This window comes from Larimichthys crocea, chromosome XXII (assembly GCF_000972845.2).
Source record: "Larimichthys crocea isolate SSNF chromosome XXII, L_crocea_2.0, whole genome shotgun sequence".
Classification (NCBI taxonomy): Eukaryota; Metazoa; Chordata; class Actinopteri; family Sciaenidae; genus Larimichthys; species Larimichthys crocea.
The window spans coordinates 22609644-22627779 of record NC_040032.1 but is presented as its reverse complement, the minus strand read 5'-3'; the positions used below and the strand labels follow the sequence as shown (position 1 = coordinate 22627779).

At 38.7% G+C, this 18136-nt stretch overlaps 3 protein-coding genes across 3 annotated transcripts; all 3 read right to left on the bottom strand.

Moving 5' to 3' along the window:
• Positions 1–485: 485 nt before the first annotated feature.
• Positions 486–3646, bottom strand: LOC104931107 (olfactory receptor 146). The gene is made up of 2 exons (XM_019266915.2): positions 3586–3646; positions 486–1455 (listed from the first exon to the last, which is right to left on the bottom strand). Exon 2 carries the CDS (start codon positions 1431–1433, stop codon positions 486–488), a length of 948 nt encoding a protein of 315 aa, XP_019122460.1. The 5' UTR covers positions 1434–1455; positions 3586–3646.
• A 2675-nt stretch (positions 3647–6321) lies between these two features.
• LOC104931108 (olfactory receptor 52N5) lies at positions 6322–7272 on the bottom strand. Its single transcript, XM_010746034.2, has one exon. It carries the CDS (start codon positions 7270–7272, stop codon positions 6322–6324), a length of 951 nt encoding a protein of 316 aa, XP_010744336.2.
• Positions 7273–9905: 2633 nt separating this feature from the next.
• Positions 9906–10853, bottom strand: or70b1 (olfactory receptor, family 70, subfamily B, member 1). Its single transcript, XM_010746015.2, has one exon. It carries the CDS (start codon positions 10848–10850, stop codon positions 9906–9908), a length of 945 nt encoding a protein of 314 aa, XP_010744317.1. The 5' UTR covers positions 10851–10853.
• Positions 10854–18136: the final 7283 nt, after the last annotated feature.

The following is an 18136-nucleotide window of genomic DNA, read 5'->3' as shown; positions in this document are numbered from 1 at the left end:
CAATGATGTCTGGGCAGACTCATTTGCTTTTCAAGAACTCAGAATGTTCAAAATGTGTTCATTAGAAATTAAATTTAATTTTCTCTGTAGCACTTTGTGGATTTCATAAGTAACACTTTATAGCCCATCTTCAAAAGGGTAGTCAAAGCACTAATAAGTGTATGTTTATTTTTTACTTTCTAATAAATGCGTTTTTTCTCCATTTTAGATGTCAAAAAGTATTTGCGGCTCTCAGTGGGGGTTTTTTTGTGGAAACCGGGTTCAAATGGCTCTTTTGGTGTTAAAGGTTGCCGACCCCTGATCTAGCACTACCACCAACAGGAGTGGAAGACCATGGGTGGGGGAACAATCTGGACATGAGCTGAAAAACATGTAAGTTGAACTGTCTCGATAAGAAAAATGTATTTCGCATAAAGGGAGAGAACATGTTTTTAATTGCACAACTCACAACAATAGTTATATTACCAATTATTTACATTTATTAATTACTGAGTCAGTTCACCCCTTGTCTTCCCAGTAAACATGATGAAAATCTTTTGTCTGACTGCTTTGATCTGCAGTCCATAGATAATTGTGTTCATAGCAGGAGGGACCACGTGAAACAACATGGATGCAACCTTCCTTTGATCTGATAAGTGAGGAAAACGGTGGAGGGTGATGATGATGCAGCCTGACACAAACATGATGATGTACAAAGCCAGGTGTGTGGTGCAGGTTTGCAGTGCTTTGGCATTCAGCACCTTGCTTTTACTGCGCAAGCATGCTACAGCGATTTTCAGGTAGGTGAGAGTTACACTGCCAATGGAGGAGCCCAGAAGCACCACCGTGTAGCAGAGACCGTAGATGTTATTAATTAAGACACTTTCACAGGACAGTTTGAACAGGGAGGCGTTGTCACAGAACGGGTTAAATATTACCCACCTGCAGCGAGACAGACGGACACTGAGGCCCACAAGAATCAGCACCATCACTAAAGACACGATCCAGGCTGACACTGACAGTGCCACCACCATCCTGTTGGTCATGATGGTGGCATATTGCAGGGGATTGCAGATGGCCACGTAGCGGTCAAAGGCCATGATCATGAGCACAGTGTGACAAGCACTTGCATGAATGTGAGCACAAAAAGCCTGAATGGCACATTGGATGTAGTGAATGAACCGGTCTGAGTGTGGAACAAAAATATCTTTCAACAAAGGAGGAATGATGATCGTGGCTCCGAATGCATCATTAATACTCATGTTGCAGAAGAGCAGGTACATGGGCGAATGGAGGCTCCTCTCCATGCTGATCAGGACTAACAGGCTGATGTTGGACACCATGATGAAGACGTAGATGAGGAAGAGGAGGATAAAGGTGGGAATGGAGGACTGTGGGGTGACCTTTAACCCCTCCAGGAGCAGAATATCTGCAGTCAGAGTCTGGTTCTCCATAGAGAAGATGGTTAATCCAAGCCTAGTGAGAGAAGAAATAAAATTTCAAAATAAAAGTGAAGAAAAATAATAAATTGACAGTAATAATAAAGTAGATATCAGTGTTGTATTCAAGACCAAGCCGTAAACAGTAACACAACTTTAAAATTAGAAATTAGTTATTGATTTGTACCTCTAATTACAGTAAAAATGTTAACAAATAAATCAGACAATGATACAATGTTTCCCACAGGATCTTGTGAAATGACTGTGGCTAGACCTCCTTGGAGAGTACAGGGGTTTGCTCCACCAAAGAAAATGTTGTACATCATAATCGCTTATCCTCATCAGACAAATTGCCAGTTCATCATAGGGTTGACATACAAAAACAACCATTCACACACAAGTGTGTGTCAATAGACAGTGGCAGGAAGCTGGAGTACCCGGTGTGAACCCCTTGCACTACCTTGTCGTCCAAAAAGTTGTACATTTTAAAGTTAAAGTAAGGTGCACAAAGCTACATCTATGAAGAACCTTCAATCATAAACACACTAGTTGTGTAGGGATAGATTTTTATGACACAGCAGAATAGTCCCCCAGATTTCCTTTAATACATTTTCAACTATAAAATATTATGTACATTATGGTTTGGCTGAATACTTCATGGTTAATATTAAAGGTGACCACCTTTAATAAGGATTTTTAGGGCCAATCATCCATTTTTTGCAGCTGGTCACAGGTCATGAGGATATATTGTGTAGCATTATTTAAACTGAATTTTAATATGTTGTTAATAATTAAAGTATCCTGGTGGTAATTGACAACTCCTGACAATACCTGATTTGATCTGAATATGGCCTGAATAGAGACACAACATAAACCACAACTTTGCAGCTCTTGGCTTGTGGTCTAAAATCCACCTTGGTTCACTATGAGCGGGAGAAGTTAGACTATTGAGTTTATACTATGACATCATTAATGATAAAAATTGGTGATATTGCAGCAGATATGGTCTATGGTCTTTCATATACACAAATTAAGCATATTAAAAGTAATGTATCTGTAGTTTGAAGATATGAAAACGAAGCATCAATACACAACAATAATGAAGACAATGATTAAATGACGTGAGAATTGAACTGTTCAAACAGGGCATATCATATATTGTAAAATACTACATTTCAATAAAAGTCTACAGTGTGAGCCGATAATAACAAATGTTAAAATGCCTAAATCAAATTGAATTTTTATTTTTGTAAATATGTAAAAAATAATAATAATAATAAACAATATTAATAATTTCTGCATTAGAAATAATAAAATGTCCCAAAAGAACATCACATGAGAATGTGTGTCAATAATGCTATTGTGTAGCTTAAAGTTCACTTGCAAAATTTGATCAATTTTGAAATTGTTTTGTGGTGAATGTTGAATAGGCTGCTGCTAGAAACACACTTGCACATCATCACTGCTTTATATTAATAGAAAGTATAATTACATTGAAACATTTACGTAGTTTTGATTAAATGCAGCATCTCTGCCTGTGTTCATTTCAATTTCTGTTTATATTTAAAATATTAAAACAAAAACAAAACACAACATATAATGTGAAAAGTAATAATAACATATTGGTGGTATGAAAGGCTAATTTAGGGTGTTTCACACAAAGCAGAAAATTAAACTCTTGCATAGAATAAAATGTGGAACATTTGTGGAACAATCATTAGAACAAAACACAGTTCCATTAGTTCAATTCCTGTAATATGAGAGAAACTGTTCAAGTAATAAAAAAACACATAAAATGTGGATATGATTTCAGATAAATGTGAGTTTTATGAAGTGTCTCATGCTTACCTCTGTTGACCTAAACCTTCTCCACTCAGACCTGAGATTTAGTGACACTTTTTAATAAGGTGAACTAAGAGGAGGAGTCACCACAAAACTCCTAGCAACAACTCAGCAGTAACTTTTAATGGCTGTGAAATTAAACCAATGCATTCAGTTTAAAAAACTGCAGTTCCTCAAATGGTCACTTGAGGCTAGAGACACCGAAGTCAGAGGTTCGGTAGACTAGGCTGAAAGAAGCCTGGTTGATGATGCGTGTCTTTTGGCCATTTTTAGCTGGTAGGCACCTAGAGACACCACACTGAGTTATGGCAGATATGACATTTACCGCTATGTTGGTAGTCCTTCTTCAGCCTCCCTGGTAACCTAAAAATGAATGGAGAGTGGACCTGAGGTCATCTGAATGATACCTGGTTGCTCAAACAAGCCCCCCCTTTTCAATCAAAGCAGCCATGCTGTTAATTATACATAACTTTGAACCATAATATAATTTATATGGATCAGTATAGTTATCTAGAATGAGAAAATTAGATATAGAGACCAAAAATGTTTTTTTGTACCAGGCTGTAAACATTTCTGCTGTGAAGTTTGACATTTTAATATGGGGAGCTTATGGTTGCCACTTGGGGCTGAGTCATTTTGGTTGGATAGACAGCTGATTGAGCTAATTGTTGTGGAGAAATTGCTAAAGTCAACGGTCATGTCATGGTTGCACAGGTTGACCCAGAATGCAGGCTTTGAACAACGGTTAGAGAGAGAATGGGATTTATTGAGGTGTGGGACGAGAGGGCCCGATACGAGGTGGAGGGAATGGCTGAGGTGACGCAGTGGTGGGAATGGATGGAGGAGGCACGGAGTCTGGACTGTCCGAAGGTGGTGGATGGAGAGCAGGCAAGCAGGTGGCAGTTAGTGACAATGGTGGTGGACCTGAGCACAAGAGATCCGAGGTTAGAGTTCAGGAAGACAACAAGGAACAGGTAGTTAAAGACGGTCCGAACGTGATCTACCACAGGGGCTGAACAAAGATCTGACAAGGAGTGGGAGGAAGACCAGGGTTTATATGCAGGTGGAGTTGAGTTGATGGAAGGCAGGTGAGGTGAGGAACGGCAGGTGTGCTTCATTTGATGATTATCCAGGAGGCCCAGAGAAATGTGCCACGCCCACAACACAGACAGACAAGTAAACACAACACAAGGATGGGGAAACAAGGGGAAACGCAGAGAAACAACCACAGTCACGACTGCCATCGTGACAGGTCAGTGGTGAGGTCAGGAAGGAAGAAAGTGTTCAGGAGCCTCTGATGTCTTATGCTAATGCTTATTTATTGACGCTTGGCCAAGGAGAATTAGAGACACTCTCAAAGTACATCAGAAGTGCCTCAGTCGGTCTCACATTCTGCCCAACTCGTTCTGGTGGATAAACTTTAAACCCCAAGATAACACCACAAATACTACACGCCCAGAATTAGTCAAAGAGAATGTTTTTACCCATGGAGGTGTTATTGTCATCATATTCTAGTATGGAGACACAGATGTCTGTTTACACAGATTGGAACGTCAACGGCGAGCTATCTATTATGTCTAGGACAGCAGCAATAGGTCTCTTTGACCCTGGTCACCACAGTGTTGAGATAGACTGGCACCTACTGTTCTCATCAAAGCCAAACAACTAATACTGCTGAGGACCTCAAGGCCCACACGTGACCTTTTGTAACCTAAGGATAGAAAATTCCATGACACTAATAACAGCTTATTTAGCATTCTTTCATCAGGAAAACCCCGAAATCAGTGGCAGACTGCTGTCTCAATCCTGTTCCACAAACAGACTTAAGAACTCTTTCATCCCCCTGGCAATCAGACTGTACAACAGCTCTCAGTCATGGCAGGAGACACAATAGACAATCAGCCCCTCTTTGCACTACTTCCTGGACTCTCTATCATTGTCATTTCTGACTACCTCTGCTACATGCTGTGACTGTGACTTTCATTTGTCTGTTTACAGCCTAACTTAATTGTACACAGTCCTTTATCCCCATTTGTAGCTCTAACTCATATTTTTATAAAACATTTTTATTTCTATGGTGATGTTAAATTTGTTTATATAGTTTTCTATTTGTATATAACGTTTTCTACAGTTACTTTCTTTTTTATATATAGTTTTTGTATAGATGTTTAGCACGGGTTAACTTCTTAACACAGTTTTATATTTATTTTCTATGCAAATGTTTAATTTTGCTGCAAAAGTTTAATTTCTCTGTACAAATTTAAATTCAGATTTATCTCAATTTTAACGTATGGTTACTGTGTTATAGGTTAATCCTAATGTATGTTCAGTGTATGTTTGCATGCTGCTGCTGGATCTATCTCTGTCTTATTTTTATTCTTATGTGTACTACTGATAGTAATAATACTGTTTCCCTTGAAAAGCACTTTTAAATAAAATGTAGTAGTAGTGGTAGTAGTAGTAGTAGTAGTAGTAGTAGTAGTAGTAGTAGTAGTACTCTTATGCTGAGCTGACCATATTGTTGACCCTGTGTTAACTCACACATGACAAATAAACTTGAGAGTTGAAACTGTGTAGTGTAATATTATTCCACATTGCTTTCAGTTGTGCTCAAACCTGGTCTGGTCCGGCTGCTGGGCCCAGTTCTGTTTCTTGCTAACGGCAGCAGTTAATTAGTTAATTGGCAGTTAGCTTCTGTGCTTAGGCTTAAGTGCTTAGTCTAAAGCTATCTGTCCATCAGGAAACTTCTGTAAATCACAGAGTTGAAACTGAACAACTGGAGGACATCAGAGGGAAAAGCAGTAAATATATTCTCTATAAATTATGATCCAGTTTCACCAAAAGCACTGAATAAAGTTATAAAGTTGTGCTTTTGTACAGTAACCAATGAGGAAGATTCAGAGTCACTCAAGTGGTTCATTGGATTAATATATAAAGTTTATTTATTACCAGAAAATGATTAACATCTTATGACAATGTTATGGTTATTTCTCAATAAATCATTTCAACATGATTCATACCATCCACACTTAATCATATTGCATTTCCATCTCACTGTGTATCATTTCACTTCCATCAGAGCTACTTTATTGCTATGGAACAAAGTCATAATCCTCTGCCTGACCTCTTTAATCTGCAACCCATAGATAATAGCATTCAGGGCAGGCAAGGCCACATGGCCCAGGACTGACGCCACTTTCCTGTGGTCTGACAGCTGTGGGAAACGGTGCAAGATTACGATGATGAAACCAGACACCAGGAGGATAACGTACACAGCGAGGTGTGTGGTGCAGGTCTGTAGCGCTTTGCTGTTCAGCACCTTGTTTCTACTTTGCACACACACTGCAGCAATTTTCAGATAGGTGAGAGTTACGCTGCCGATGGAGGAGCCGAGCAGGGCCACCGTGTAGCTGAGTCCGTAGATATTATTAATTAGGACGCTTTCACAGGACAGTTTGAACAGGGAGGCATTGTCGCAGAACATGTTGAATATAATCCACCTGCAGCGAGACAGGCGGACACTGAGGCCAACAAGGATCAACACCAACACAAAGGCGATCGCCCACGCTGCCACCGATAGCTTCACAACCATCCCGTTGGTCATGATGGTGGTGTATCGCAGGGGGCTGCAGATGGCCACGTAGCGGTCAAAGGCCATGATCATGAGCACAGTGTGAGAGGCACTTGCATGGAGATGAACACAGAAAGCCTGAATGGCGCAGTCAATGTAATGAATGTAGCGCACAGAGTTTGATATTAAAAGATCTCGGAGCACATGAGGTATAATTATTGTGGCCCCCAAAACGTCATTAATACTCATGTTGCAGAGGAGCAGATACATGGGCTGCTGGAGGCTCCGGCTCCTGAAGATCAGAGCCACCAAGCCGAGGTTGGACACCACGATAAAGATGTAAACCAAGAGGAGGAGGATGAAGGCAGGAATGAAGGACTGAGATGTGACCTTTAACCTCTCCAGGATTAGAATATCCCCCCTGAAGGTCTTGTTTTCCATATTTCATCTGTCACAACAACAAACAGTGATCACATCTCAGTGTGACAATAAACATTCCACATTACAATCCTTTACTAGAGAATCAAACATATTAGGTCACATGAGCCATTGCTGCCAAATTAAAGGATTAATTAAACATTTACTCACTCACTTTAAAATTCATTTAAAAGCTTTAAAAATGTCCCAGAAACAGTTTCCAGGATTAATGTCTCAGTTACACCATCAGTCAACATTTCATCATCAGTTTCTGGAAAGACAAACCATCAGATTAACCATATTTATCACAGTTTGTACAACTTCCTTGAACCTGAAAGTCTTGAGATGAAAGGGGAAAAAAATAACCTTTAAATACATGGAAGAAATTGGGACAAGCGACAGGACTCAGCAACAGAACTCTTCCAGGAGAGACAGACACATTTCAACAGGATAGGGCAGTTTATTCACCTCCTATGTAAAAGAGTGAAGTCAGAGACATACAACGAAAACCATCTGAGACTGAACAAATCTAAAGAAGCTGTAAAATTCTGTGTGACATGATTATGTTGCAAAATGAACCAGAGGTGACACACTAACACACTTTTATCTGGTACTGGTTGACAGGTCAACTGTTGCCTGACAACCCCAAACCTATAGAGGCTGACATTTTGTTTTTGGGAATCCTATGAGATTCGACCACAGTGAGATTATTAGGTCAGTTAGTATGTTTGAAAACTAAGGAATAAATACTATTATGTTTATTTTCTTTATTTTTAACAGATGATCAGTGTTGAGATGACTGGCACCTACTGTTCTCAACCAAAGCCAAACAACTAATACTGCTGAGAACCTCAAGGCCCAAACAAGATCTTGTGTAACCTAAGGATAGAAAATTCCATAACATTTATGTCTTGTACTTTAATTTAGCATATTGCCAAAAGAGTCCTCCCCACCCACTTCCTCACCTGTTCCCACTTTCCCTCGTCAGCACTGACCCTCCCGCCCACTCACAAACCTGCTTCCCATGTCCTCTGATCAGCTCAGTGGTACATATGTATACCAGTTAATTTCTGTCATGGATTAGTTCAAGAAGTGAACCCTGATGCAGACATGAAGGTTGAGTGAACAAAAAGTCAAACAATCCAAGTATAGTATAATCAACAGAAACACAAACAAACAAAAATCCAGAGCTTTTTAGTTTTCATTTGATTTTGGTAAAAGTGGATCATATTTTACTGTAGCTGCAGTTACCGAATGCTAGTTCAGCAAGGGGAATGCTGACATGGAGCAGAGTGTCGTGCTAGAACCAGATCTGGGTAAGCAAACAATATAATCAGGCTCAGCAGCCTCTGTGGACATAGCAGTAAAAGCGAACACATTGAGCTGGGATTCTCCTAATAAGTTTGCAGTTATTTAAATGTTCTCCAATTGGAGAGTGGAGGGAAATGCTAATGGAGAGGTGCCAGTGTTGTACCTGAATCAGAGCTACTGGCAGAGGTGAAGAACTGTAAAGAAGACTTTGATGGAGGAACCTAAAAAGAGAACAGTGGACAGACATCTGGCCGTTTTGAACCATTTAAGTTGTAGTATCGTATTACAACGACCAGGTGGCAGACCTCCACAGGCTGTCTGTAATTCAGTTAGATTTTTCTCCATTTTGTGATATTGCATCAATTTCAACGTTAAAAAGGTAGAGGGAAGAGGAAATGCACAACGAATATTTAAAATATTTCTCAACTAAATAAAAAAAATCTTAAAATACTTCTAAACAGATGTCAGTAATATTTTTGTGTGACTGAAAGCCTACCTTATTTTGTTTGTTTATTGTGATATAATCAGTTAATTGGTGTGAAGTGCAGTCATTACAGTACCAGTGTTGCATAGTGTCCACTGCAGTAGACAGATGGCCTACAGAACTCCTTCAAAATAAAACATGTTTTAAAAAGTTATTGGTATGATTTTTCACCTAAAAGTAAAATCAAACACATATTTAAATATATCACTGTTATTTAATAATCAATGCATTAAATGCTTAATAAAAACAAACCCGATCGATGCGTCCTAACTTCATTTATTTCAGTTTTATTTCAGCATTAACAGGTTTGTGTACTCTGAAGTTCAGATAGTCAAATATCTTTTTCTTTACTTTCAGCATTTCGCACCGGAACACACTGTGTATCAGCTTTATGCCTAGGGTAATGTTGGATGAAATTAAAACAAATGAATGCACTGACATGTGCATCAGTAACAATTTGCAGTCGTCTTCATCTCAATAGCTGTCCTGTGCAGTCGGTTGTGTCTCATGCAACATTACATTTTTCTTGCTCATGAAGGAAAAAAGAATTCACAAACAGTGAACAAAACTTCTGCTTCATTATTAGTTGCATTACCACATTTATGTAGCATCCTGGCAGATCAACCCAACAACTTTGTTGATTGTAAAAAAGAAAGTTAACCAACTTGTATTTTATTTAGCATCTGAAATAATATAATAGAAGTTAAACAGATGTGCCAGGAGAAGTTGAGCAGTCTTATACTGTACAGTGGAACTCTAAGACTAAAATTATATAATAAAATCAATTTCATACTTTTAACTGTTAGCTGTTGAATGTGAGGACACAAACAATCTAAATGCTATTTTTAAAGAATCATTTACATTAAAAAGATGGCAAAACCTTTTTGGACTGAAACAATTTTGACAGGAATTTGCGTATCTCTTTAGACTGCACACCATAAATAATAGGATTGAGGCTGCCAGGAATGATGTGAAACAAAATGGCAGAAAGTTTCCTGTAGTCTGAGTACTGGGGGAAGCGATGCAGGATGATGACTAACATTCCACATAAGAACATAACTAGATATACAAAGAGATGAGTGCTGCAGGTCTTCAAGGCTTTACTGTTCAAAGACTTGTTTTTACTGGTTAGACAGACTACTGCAATCTTTGTGTAAGTGACAACCATGCTGCCTATGGAACCTGTGAACAGGACAACGGTAAATGTGAGGCCATAGACATTATTAATAAACACACTCTCACAGGAGAGTTTAAACAAGGAGGCATTGTCACAGAAAGGGTTTGTGATTAGCGTCCTGCATCGGTTCAGCCGTAGTGTCAGACCGAGAAGAATCCCAACCAAAACAAAGGCCACTCCCCAGGCAGAAACTGTCAGCTTCATCACCATCTTGTTGCTCATTATTGCTGAATAGCGTAGTGGATAGCAGATGGCCACATATCTGTCAAATGCCATAATCATAAGCACAGTGTGAGAAGTTGTGCCAAACATGTGTGTGGAGAAAGCTTGAACCACACATTCATAATAACTGATGAGACGCTCAGAGGGAGGTCGCAAAATATCTGTAAGCAAACGTGGCACCATGATAGAGTTTCCAAGTATGTCATTAACTGGCAGGTTGCAAAAAAGGAGATACATAGGCTGATGAAGGTTTGTGTCAATGAAGACCAGGACTACAATTCCTACATTGGCAAATATAATTATTAGGTAGGAGAAAAAGAAAAAGAAAAATACAGGGTACATAGAAACCTCTGTAACCTTTATCCCCTCCAGCTGGAGGGTAAAGCTGTTTAATGTGTAGTTTTCCATCAACCTGAAACAAACAAAGGTGAAGGTTGACAAAATGAAGGTTTCTGCTTTCTCTACAAAAGGTAGTTCATGAAAAGATTTCAAAACTCATAAAACTAAAGACCAGTTGTTGCCAGGATACAATTTCTTGTCTTACTGTACCTGCAGTCCCCATTAACCACCAGTCAACCAGTCCAGTAAAGAGGTTTTTATCATGGGTGATGTAATCCCAAGATGTCAAGTTGGTAGCCATAGAGACAAGGTTAGTCTTGTTTACTTCCCACCTCAAAGTCATATCCAGAGGCTCTGGATGGTAGAGTCATAGTATGATGAAAGAGATGCAAGATGTTCATATTCTAATCAGAATAACGCCAACAGTTTTATTGCCTAATTAATCCAAGTCTGCAACACCAACACAGATAGGATGCAGCTGTAAATGTTGGCATCCACTAATTGCAGAGTTAGCAGTTCAATCCCTTGCTCCCCTGGTCTACATGTCAAAGGGTATTTGAGACCATGAACTGCAATTTGTCCTGATGTTTCAGCGAGTGCTTTTCATGATGGCCGCTGCCATCTGTGTGAGTGAATGGCTGAATAAGAAGCAGTGTTTTGGATTAAAGTGTTCTGCAGTCCATTTGTAGACCATCTAACAGTCAATAAACAGGCCAGAGCCAATTCACATTTGGTCCCCAGAACCAGAATGAACTACAAAAAGGGAACCAGTCAGTCTAAACAACTTGATCTCTGCTGTGGCCTACATAACTTTACTGCACCATTACCGCATCATTCATTTTGTTGCATGACACCTGACCTCATCAGAGAAAAAAAGGCCCAACATTTCAGCAACATGACTCTTTTCAAGCCATGAAATTGACCTTTTTGCATCTGGTTTCTCCAAAGACCAGTTCCTCTAGTCAACAGCTGTTGGGTCTTGTTACATATACAATCTTTGTGCTTGATTTCTGTATGTCTGTCCCCTGACTGTAACATTATGTTGATGGTCTTAGGCATTTCCTGTTTGTCTGGTGGGGCCGGTTTTCTGTCACTGACAGTTCCTGTTTCCTGTTTTTTCTGAGGTCATGATCTGTCTCTCTTGAACTTGTCTGCCTTGAGCTTGTCTAATGTCTTCTTCTCCCTCCCTAAGTATCTCTGTCCTTTTTGTCAGTTAGTCTCTTTTGAACCTGTATGTCTTAACCATATCTCTTGTTCCTTTGCCTCCTAAGGAGTCTATTTTCTGTTGTCTGCTGGAGCCTGGTAATCTCAGGTCTTCTTGTCTGAATCTCCAGCATCCAATTCTTCTGATTCTAGTTTTTCTGTTTCCAGTCATTTCTGGTCCTGATGTCTTGTTTTTGAAGTATCAAGGCTGCTTGGTCTTGGTGCCACTGTGTTGGGTTTTTCTGAAAACAGACTAGGAGGAGGAGGCTGTTGTCAATGTCCTTTAACTGCAAGCCTAGAAAGTATTTTACTTGTCCTACTTCCCAAGGAATTGTGACACATTTTGAAAAATTGGTCCCCAAATTGACAAAGTTGACTCAAGATTTACTTTTTCACATAGTAATGGCAACTCTGACTGCATTGGGCCATATCCATGGACTTGACGTCCATACTTATCCTTTCCAAGACCTTCTCCTGAATGTTCTTTATTTGTTTGTATAACAGATATAGCCATTGATTAGTGTATGCACTGCATTGTTATTGGACTACTTGTGAGATGTGGCGATGGTTGAAGGTTTGCTACACTCTACACTTAATGGCTAGTATTTTTTTTTGTCACAGTGAAGAAACTGATCAAAAGAGTAGTCACTTGGAGGACTGAAGGTGAGGAAGATTACATCTAAGTTAAAAACGCATTATCTTTGCCAGATTAAAACCTTAAGTCTTAAAGTCTTGCAGTTGACATCTTCAAGTAAGATTTTGGCCACTGGATATGAAATTAATGTAGTTTACTGTGCACGACAGAAACTAACTTAACTTGCTTAGGATTGAAGGTCAAAAACAGATGATTTTCAAATAATAGCTGCTTTAGTGTGGTCTGAGCCATGAGGCCTCCCATGCTGAGTAATGTGAATATGACCTCACTGTTTCACCATCATGGCAACGGTGCTGTAACAAGAAGACACAAACAATTTGTTAATTACTTCCATAAGTCAGAGGGATTCTCCAGGGGAAAAAATCCCCACGAGTTGGCTCGTACAGTTTTGGTTGCCCAGTCGGATCTCAAAAGACTAAACAACTTTTATGACGTGACTTTCCTTACAACTTTGTGTAAACCACAGTTAGATGATTTTTCAACATCACAGAAACACAATAGTTTAAATTATATTTGTAGTATAATCTGTGATACTGTTAAGGAAGATGTTGGAACAGAAAATGGACAGATGGATAAAATTTAGTTTTACATACTTGTTTGTGAACTATATCCTGCATATATTAGCAATATTAACATTATTTGGCATTTGTACCATAAGATAGCCAATTTATAGTTGAGCAAAAAGGACAACTGCCACAGGGGCCCCAAATTCCCAGATACCCCTTCTAGGTCAGGGTTTTCAACCTTATTAAAAGGTTCATCTGATTTTTTTTTTTTATTCAAGGTCAGAGGTTTGGAACAATTGGTGATAACAATCAGTCAGTGATTTAGGATCAATCTATCTGTTCTTTTAGAAACATTATGTGACCAAATATTAGTTAGTTTTAGCTTGTTTTGATTGTATATTCCTAATTCAAGTTGTGTTTAACCAAACTACCGCAAACTAACTAGCACGATATATGTAGGGCCAGGTATAGTATATATTTAATTTAACTTGAAGGTGACTGCAAACACAAGTATAAAGTTTAGGTAGTGGTGGGTAGTCAGTAGGGGATACTGACCACTGACCACCACTACCTAAACTTTGTACTTGGAACAAAGTTTTTCCAACAAATAGGTTACAGATATTATTTAAGTTATAGTTGTTTTATCTGCTTAAAACATAATCACTGTTCATTGAGCAGATTTGATCAAACAGTGTGTCAGTTTGATTTCAAAAAGACCCCAGTCCAACCTGAAGAGTTAAAAATCTGTCCATTTTTGCATTTCAGCCCAGTAAACTAAGCATGTTCAGGTCTGGCATTTGTCTGGCAATTGGGTCAATGAGTTCACGAACATAAAGTTACAATAATTCCAACCAAGTATGTGTAAAATAAGAGAAGCTTGACATTTTGACCTTTGAAGTGTTGAAGCTGATTGAATTATTTAAAACAAAACAGCTGATTATTGATTACTGATGATTTGGTGAATTAAACAATAACACTTTCATCTAAAAGCTAAATCTGAGAATTTTTTGATTGAGTTGAGCTTTAAATTCTTCAGAAACTGGCCTGTTACTGCGATCTCCTCTGCTATGAAATTAATTTCAGGAAAGCCATAACTGCGCAGTCCTGCATGCTTCCTTGTGCATGTGTGTGTTGTGGTCCTTGTGTGTATTATGACTGGGCTGTAATGAGTGTCCTGAAGGCCTCACAGCTCCCAGGTGTCTCAGTGACCATCAGGTTAATCAAATTAAAAGCTGTAGTGAGGTATTCAGGAGACATTGCACAGGGAGCAGCTCTCTTTCTCAGGAGAGACTCCAGTCTGCTGACCTTTTCAGTGTATATTTGTGATGCAAATATTAGCATTTCTTACACAAGCATAACTCTGTGTGCCTGCTAACAAAGTGCTATTTTAAGGGACTTTTTTTTACTCGTCTGCGTCCAGCACATATGAGATATGGTTGGATGAACTTCCACCTGCATCCAAACGAATTTGTGTTTAATATTGACTTGTTTTATGGTTTTGAGTAAAATATATCAACATCTGGATGGTTAGAAATTTGTCCTGAAACGTGGCTCAAAAATTTATGTTGCATTCAAGGTGAATTGTTCAGAGTTTTTATTTGTCCATTGCTTCGAAATACTGCAAAACAAATGGCAATCCCAACAGCTTTAGCTGGATTGTTTCCTGTGTTTTACTGGTACATTCTAGCAAGTGCGATAGTGTACATGGACATCATGCTGACCACATGGTCATTGTTTTTGTATTTAGCACATGGTATTTTCGTGAATTCCAACAGAATCACTTGTTTGTAGTTGATTTTTCCTCTTAAAGGATAGTATAGACAATCAGCAGTCAGAGGTTTTGCTGAGTCCCTGTAGATTCCAGGAGCTTTCATTAGTTCTTGTAATCACTGTTATCCTCTGAGCTCTGATAAACATCTATTAGTGGGCCTCTCTCTTAGCCCCCAGGGGGCTAATTACCATCAGAAACCGTTGATAAATGTTCTGTTAGAAAGCAGCTCACAGCGGAGCTCATTAATGATCAGAAACATTAACACTCATTACCAGCTCCTGTGGCAACTGGAACACAAACTGATGGACCATCAGGGGGCAGCGTAGTCCCATGAGCTCCCAACATGCAACAGTTGAAACAAAGTTTGAGTTTTACACAAACACAAACACAGTGAGCTCCTTTAGGGTCTGTACTGAATAAACATGGAGAAGTTACAAGTTTCATTCTACATATTATAGTTGTATATTTCGTCACATAGGCCTACTGAAGCCTGAAAATCAGGAAATTAACTTTTGTTTAGCATGTTGAAATGCTGAAAGGTGAACAGCACAATGCACCTGGATACTACATACACATAAAACAGGGATTGGTTGTTATGGTGGTTGGTTTATCATCATCATTAAAACCTTATTTAAGTCCAGAAACAGAAACCAGTCCAACTAGGTCATACACGTTAAATAATTTACTATTTATTCAAAAGAAATACTAAAATGTCCTGACAGAAAAAGAACCATACCTACACTCAATTTTAGTCAGGAAATTATTAGTGTATTATTGTTTTTACATGTGAAATAACTGGAATACACCTGTGCTATGTCATTTTTTTCAGTGCGAAAATGCCACAAATTCACTAATAACAGGATTTTTTCTGTCCTTTACTGGTCGATCATCTACAGCTGCCTCTGTATTTACTGGAGAAACCTCCTCAACTTCTTGCCCTCCATAATAATGGACAGCACACAATAGTGTCAATCCACATAAAGCAGAATTCCTGCCAGTAGAATATTCTACCTAATAAGGGGGGCTACTTAACAGGCTGTAGGTCTACATGTGATCCAGACAACACTTTGTTCTGGTGTGAACACACAAATTAAGTTATTTAGGAGCTACAGAACTTTCCACAAACTTCTAGCTGCTGAGAAACAGTCACCTCATAATTTCAGAATCGGTACCTGATAGGTAAAAACACCTTCAGTATGAATTCTTTTAATACTGTTCCTACATTGTTACCCCCTTATTCCCTAATATTACATCTTGTTCCTTGTGTGTGTATTGGTACACTGTGCCTGTACTGTACATTGCAGGCTGTGATATTCCAGTTGTCAGACAGTGTTTAACGCACAGACAGTACAAAACATGGACGTTGTATCTGTGACGTTACCCACAGGTTTCTGAAGAACCGGTGCGTAGTAGAGTGTGGTGACTCTGTCCGCCGCTATCTTATAAGTCCTGCCTCTGCCGCCTCCTGGCTAATCTAAAAATGGGTAAAGATGTGGATTGTGGGTGGACCTGAGGTAGGGTTGAATGACAACTGGTTGCTCAAACAAGCCACCTATAACTACACCCACTTGTCAAGTGACCTGTTAATTATGAATAACTTTAAGTCATAATATAATTTGAACAGGTGAGTTATATACAAATTCAGACTCAGTACAGTTGTCATGAATGGTGAAATTAGCCATAGAGACCAAAACTGTTTTTGTACCAGGCTGTAAACATGTTTATTTCTGCTGTGAAGTTGGACATTTTAACATGGAGGCTCATGGAGATTGACTCACTTCTGGAGCCAGCCTCAAGTGGACATTCCAGGAACTGCATTTTTTGGCATTCCTGCTTCATTCTCAGCAATGGAGGTTGCTGCTTGGTTCAAACATCTCACCTCTGATGGAGAACACTGGCCCCTTTAGTCTTATAAAACCACAATGTTGGCTTTTAGCACAACGGTTATATATTTATGTTGAATCCCAATAACAATCTCTAATAACAAATGAGACACAATTAGCAACAAACTATCTAATTTATTGATTTATTCGCATCAAGAAATAGGTTCTGACACAACCTATGATAAAAACTGAAAAAATGTTCTGTAACATGTTGCTGCAGAACAGCAGACAAGGTGCTAAAGTGTGATGTTTCTTTCTGTAAACAGTTTGAGTCACCAAACCAGACTATGCAGTATGTGAGGGAGATTTTCCTCAGCTGACGTGGCTAAATGTGTTCGGTTAGTAAAAACACTATTTTTTTTGTGTCAGGGAGCAGCAGGAAGTTATGGTAAATGTTGTAAACAGGAGAAACAACATCAGATATTTAATTTCTTTAGAAAGCCACTAAATCTTCAGGGATCCATGTTTAACACTGTTTTTTTGTTTGTTTTTAGAAAGGCTAACAGAGAAACCAGCAATGACTCTGCATCCTCTTTGTGTGTCATTACAGAAAAAAGCTGATGCATGTATCTTACAGTATTTTTTGTTGCCTTTTTGTCCATTCTGATTAGAGATTCATCATGTCCTAATAAATGTGATGTAACTGATAAAGGAAAGCACAAGGACTTCTTTCAAAGAGTTAGGCCTGGTTTCTAAGTAACAACTGATCTGATAAGTCCCCTCTCATCAGAAATGTGTTTTTGTTTTATTACTGTAATGTTAGAGCTTCACTGTGCTGAAAGTATGTTCAGAGTTTGTTTGCACCTAAATCTGATGCCACTGTGGTAGACATGATGCAGGGCCCTCTAGATCACTGGCTCTCTTTCCTTCATTGACCTTTTGTATCATTGAGGAAACTGACTGACATATTTAATGGATATCCTTTGTTATAGTCAATGCAGAACAATAACAGAGCAGAACAACTGATTAACGATTACAATTGAATCAAATAGTGAAAGAATAACTGCAGGAAGGTTGCGCCAAATTGTGTGACTGTGAAACAGTAACCAAAGCTGACAGAAAATGTACAAGATTTTATTCTGAGATATAGCAGAAATATGAAGTAATTAAATGGAAACACTCAAGTCAAAAGGGGCGCAAATGTGGCCAGGACCGGCGCTGGTAGTATTATTGTAATTAGCATCATTGTCATTTGCCCATTAGCTATTTTGTTAAATATTATAACTATTTTTTTCAATTAAAAATGCCAAATAGTTGTTGCAATCTTGACACGTGATAATTTGCAAATTTTTTCTTTGTTATACTTAATATTAAATTTAATATAATAATCTGAACAT

Coding starts and splice junctions, on each gene's coding strand:
- LOC104931107 (XM_019266915.2), bottom strand. CDS start 1,433: ATGGAGAACCAGACTCTGACTGCAGATATTCTGCTCCTGGAGGGGTTA.
- LOC104931108 (XM_010746034.2), bottom strand. CDS start 7,272: ATGGAAAACAAGACCTTCAGGGGGGATATTCTAATCCTGGAGAGGTTA.
- or70b1 (XM_010746015.2), bottom strand. CDS start 10,850: ATGGAAAACTACACATTAAACAGCTTTACCCTCCAGCTGGAGGGGATA.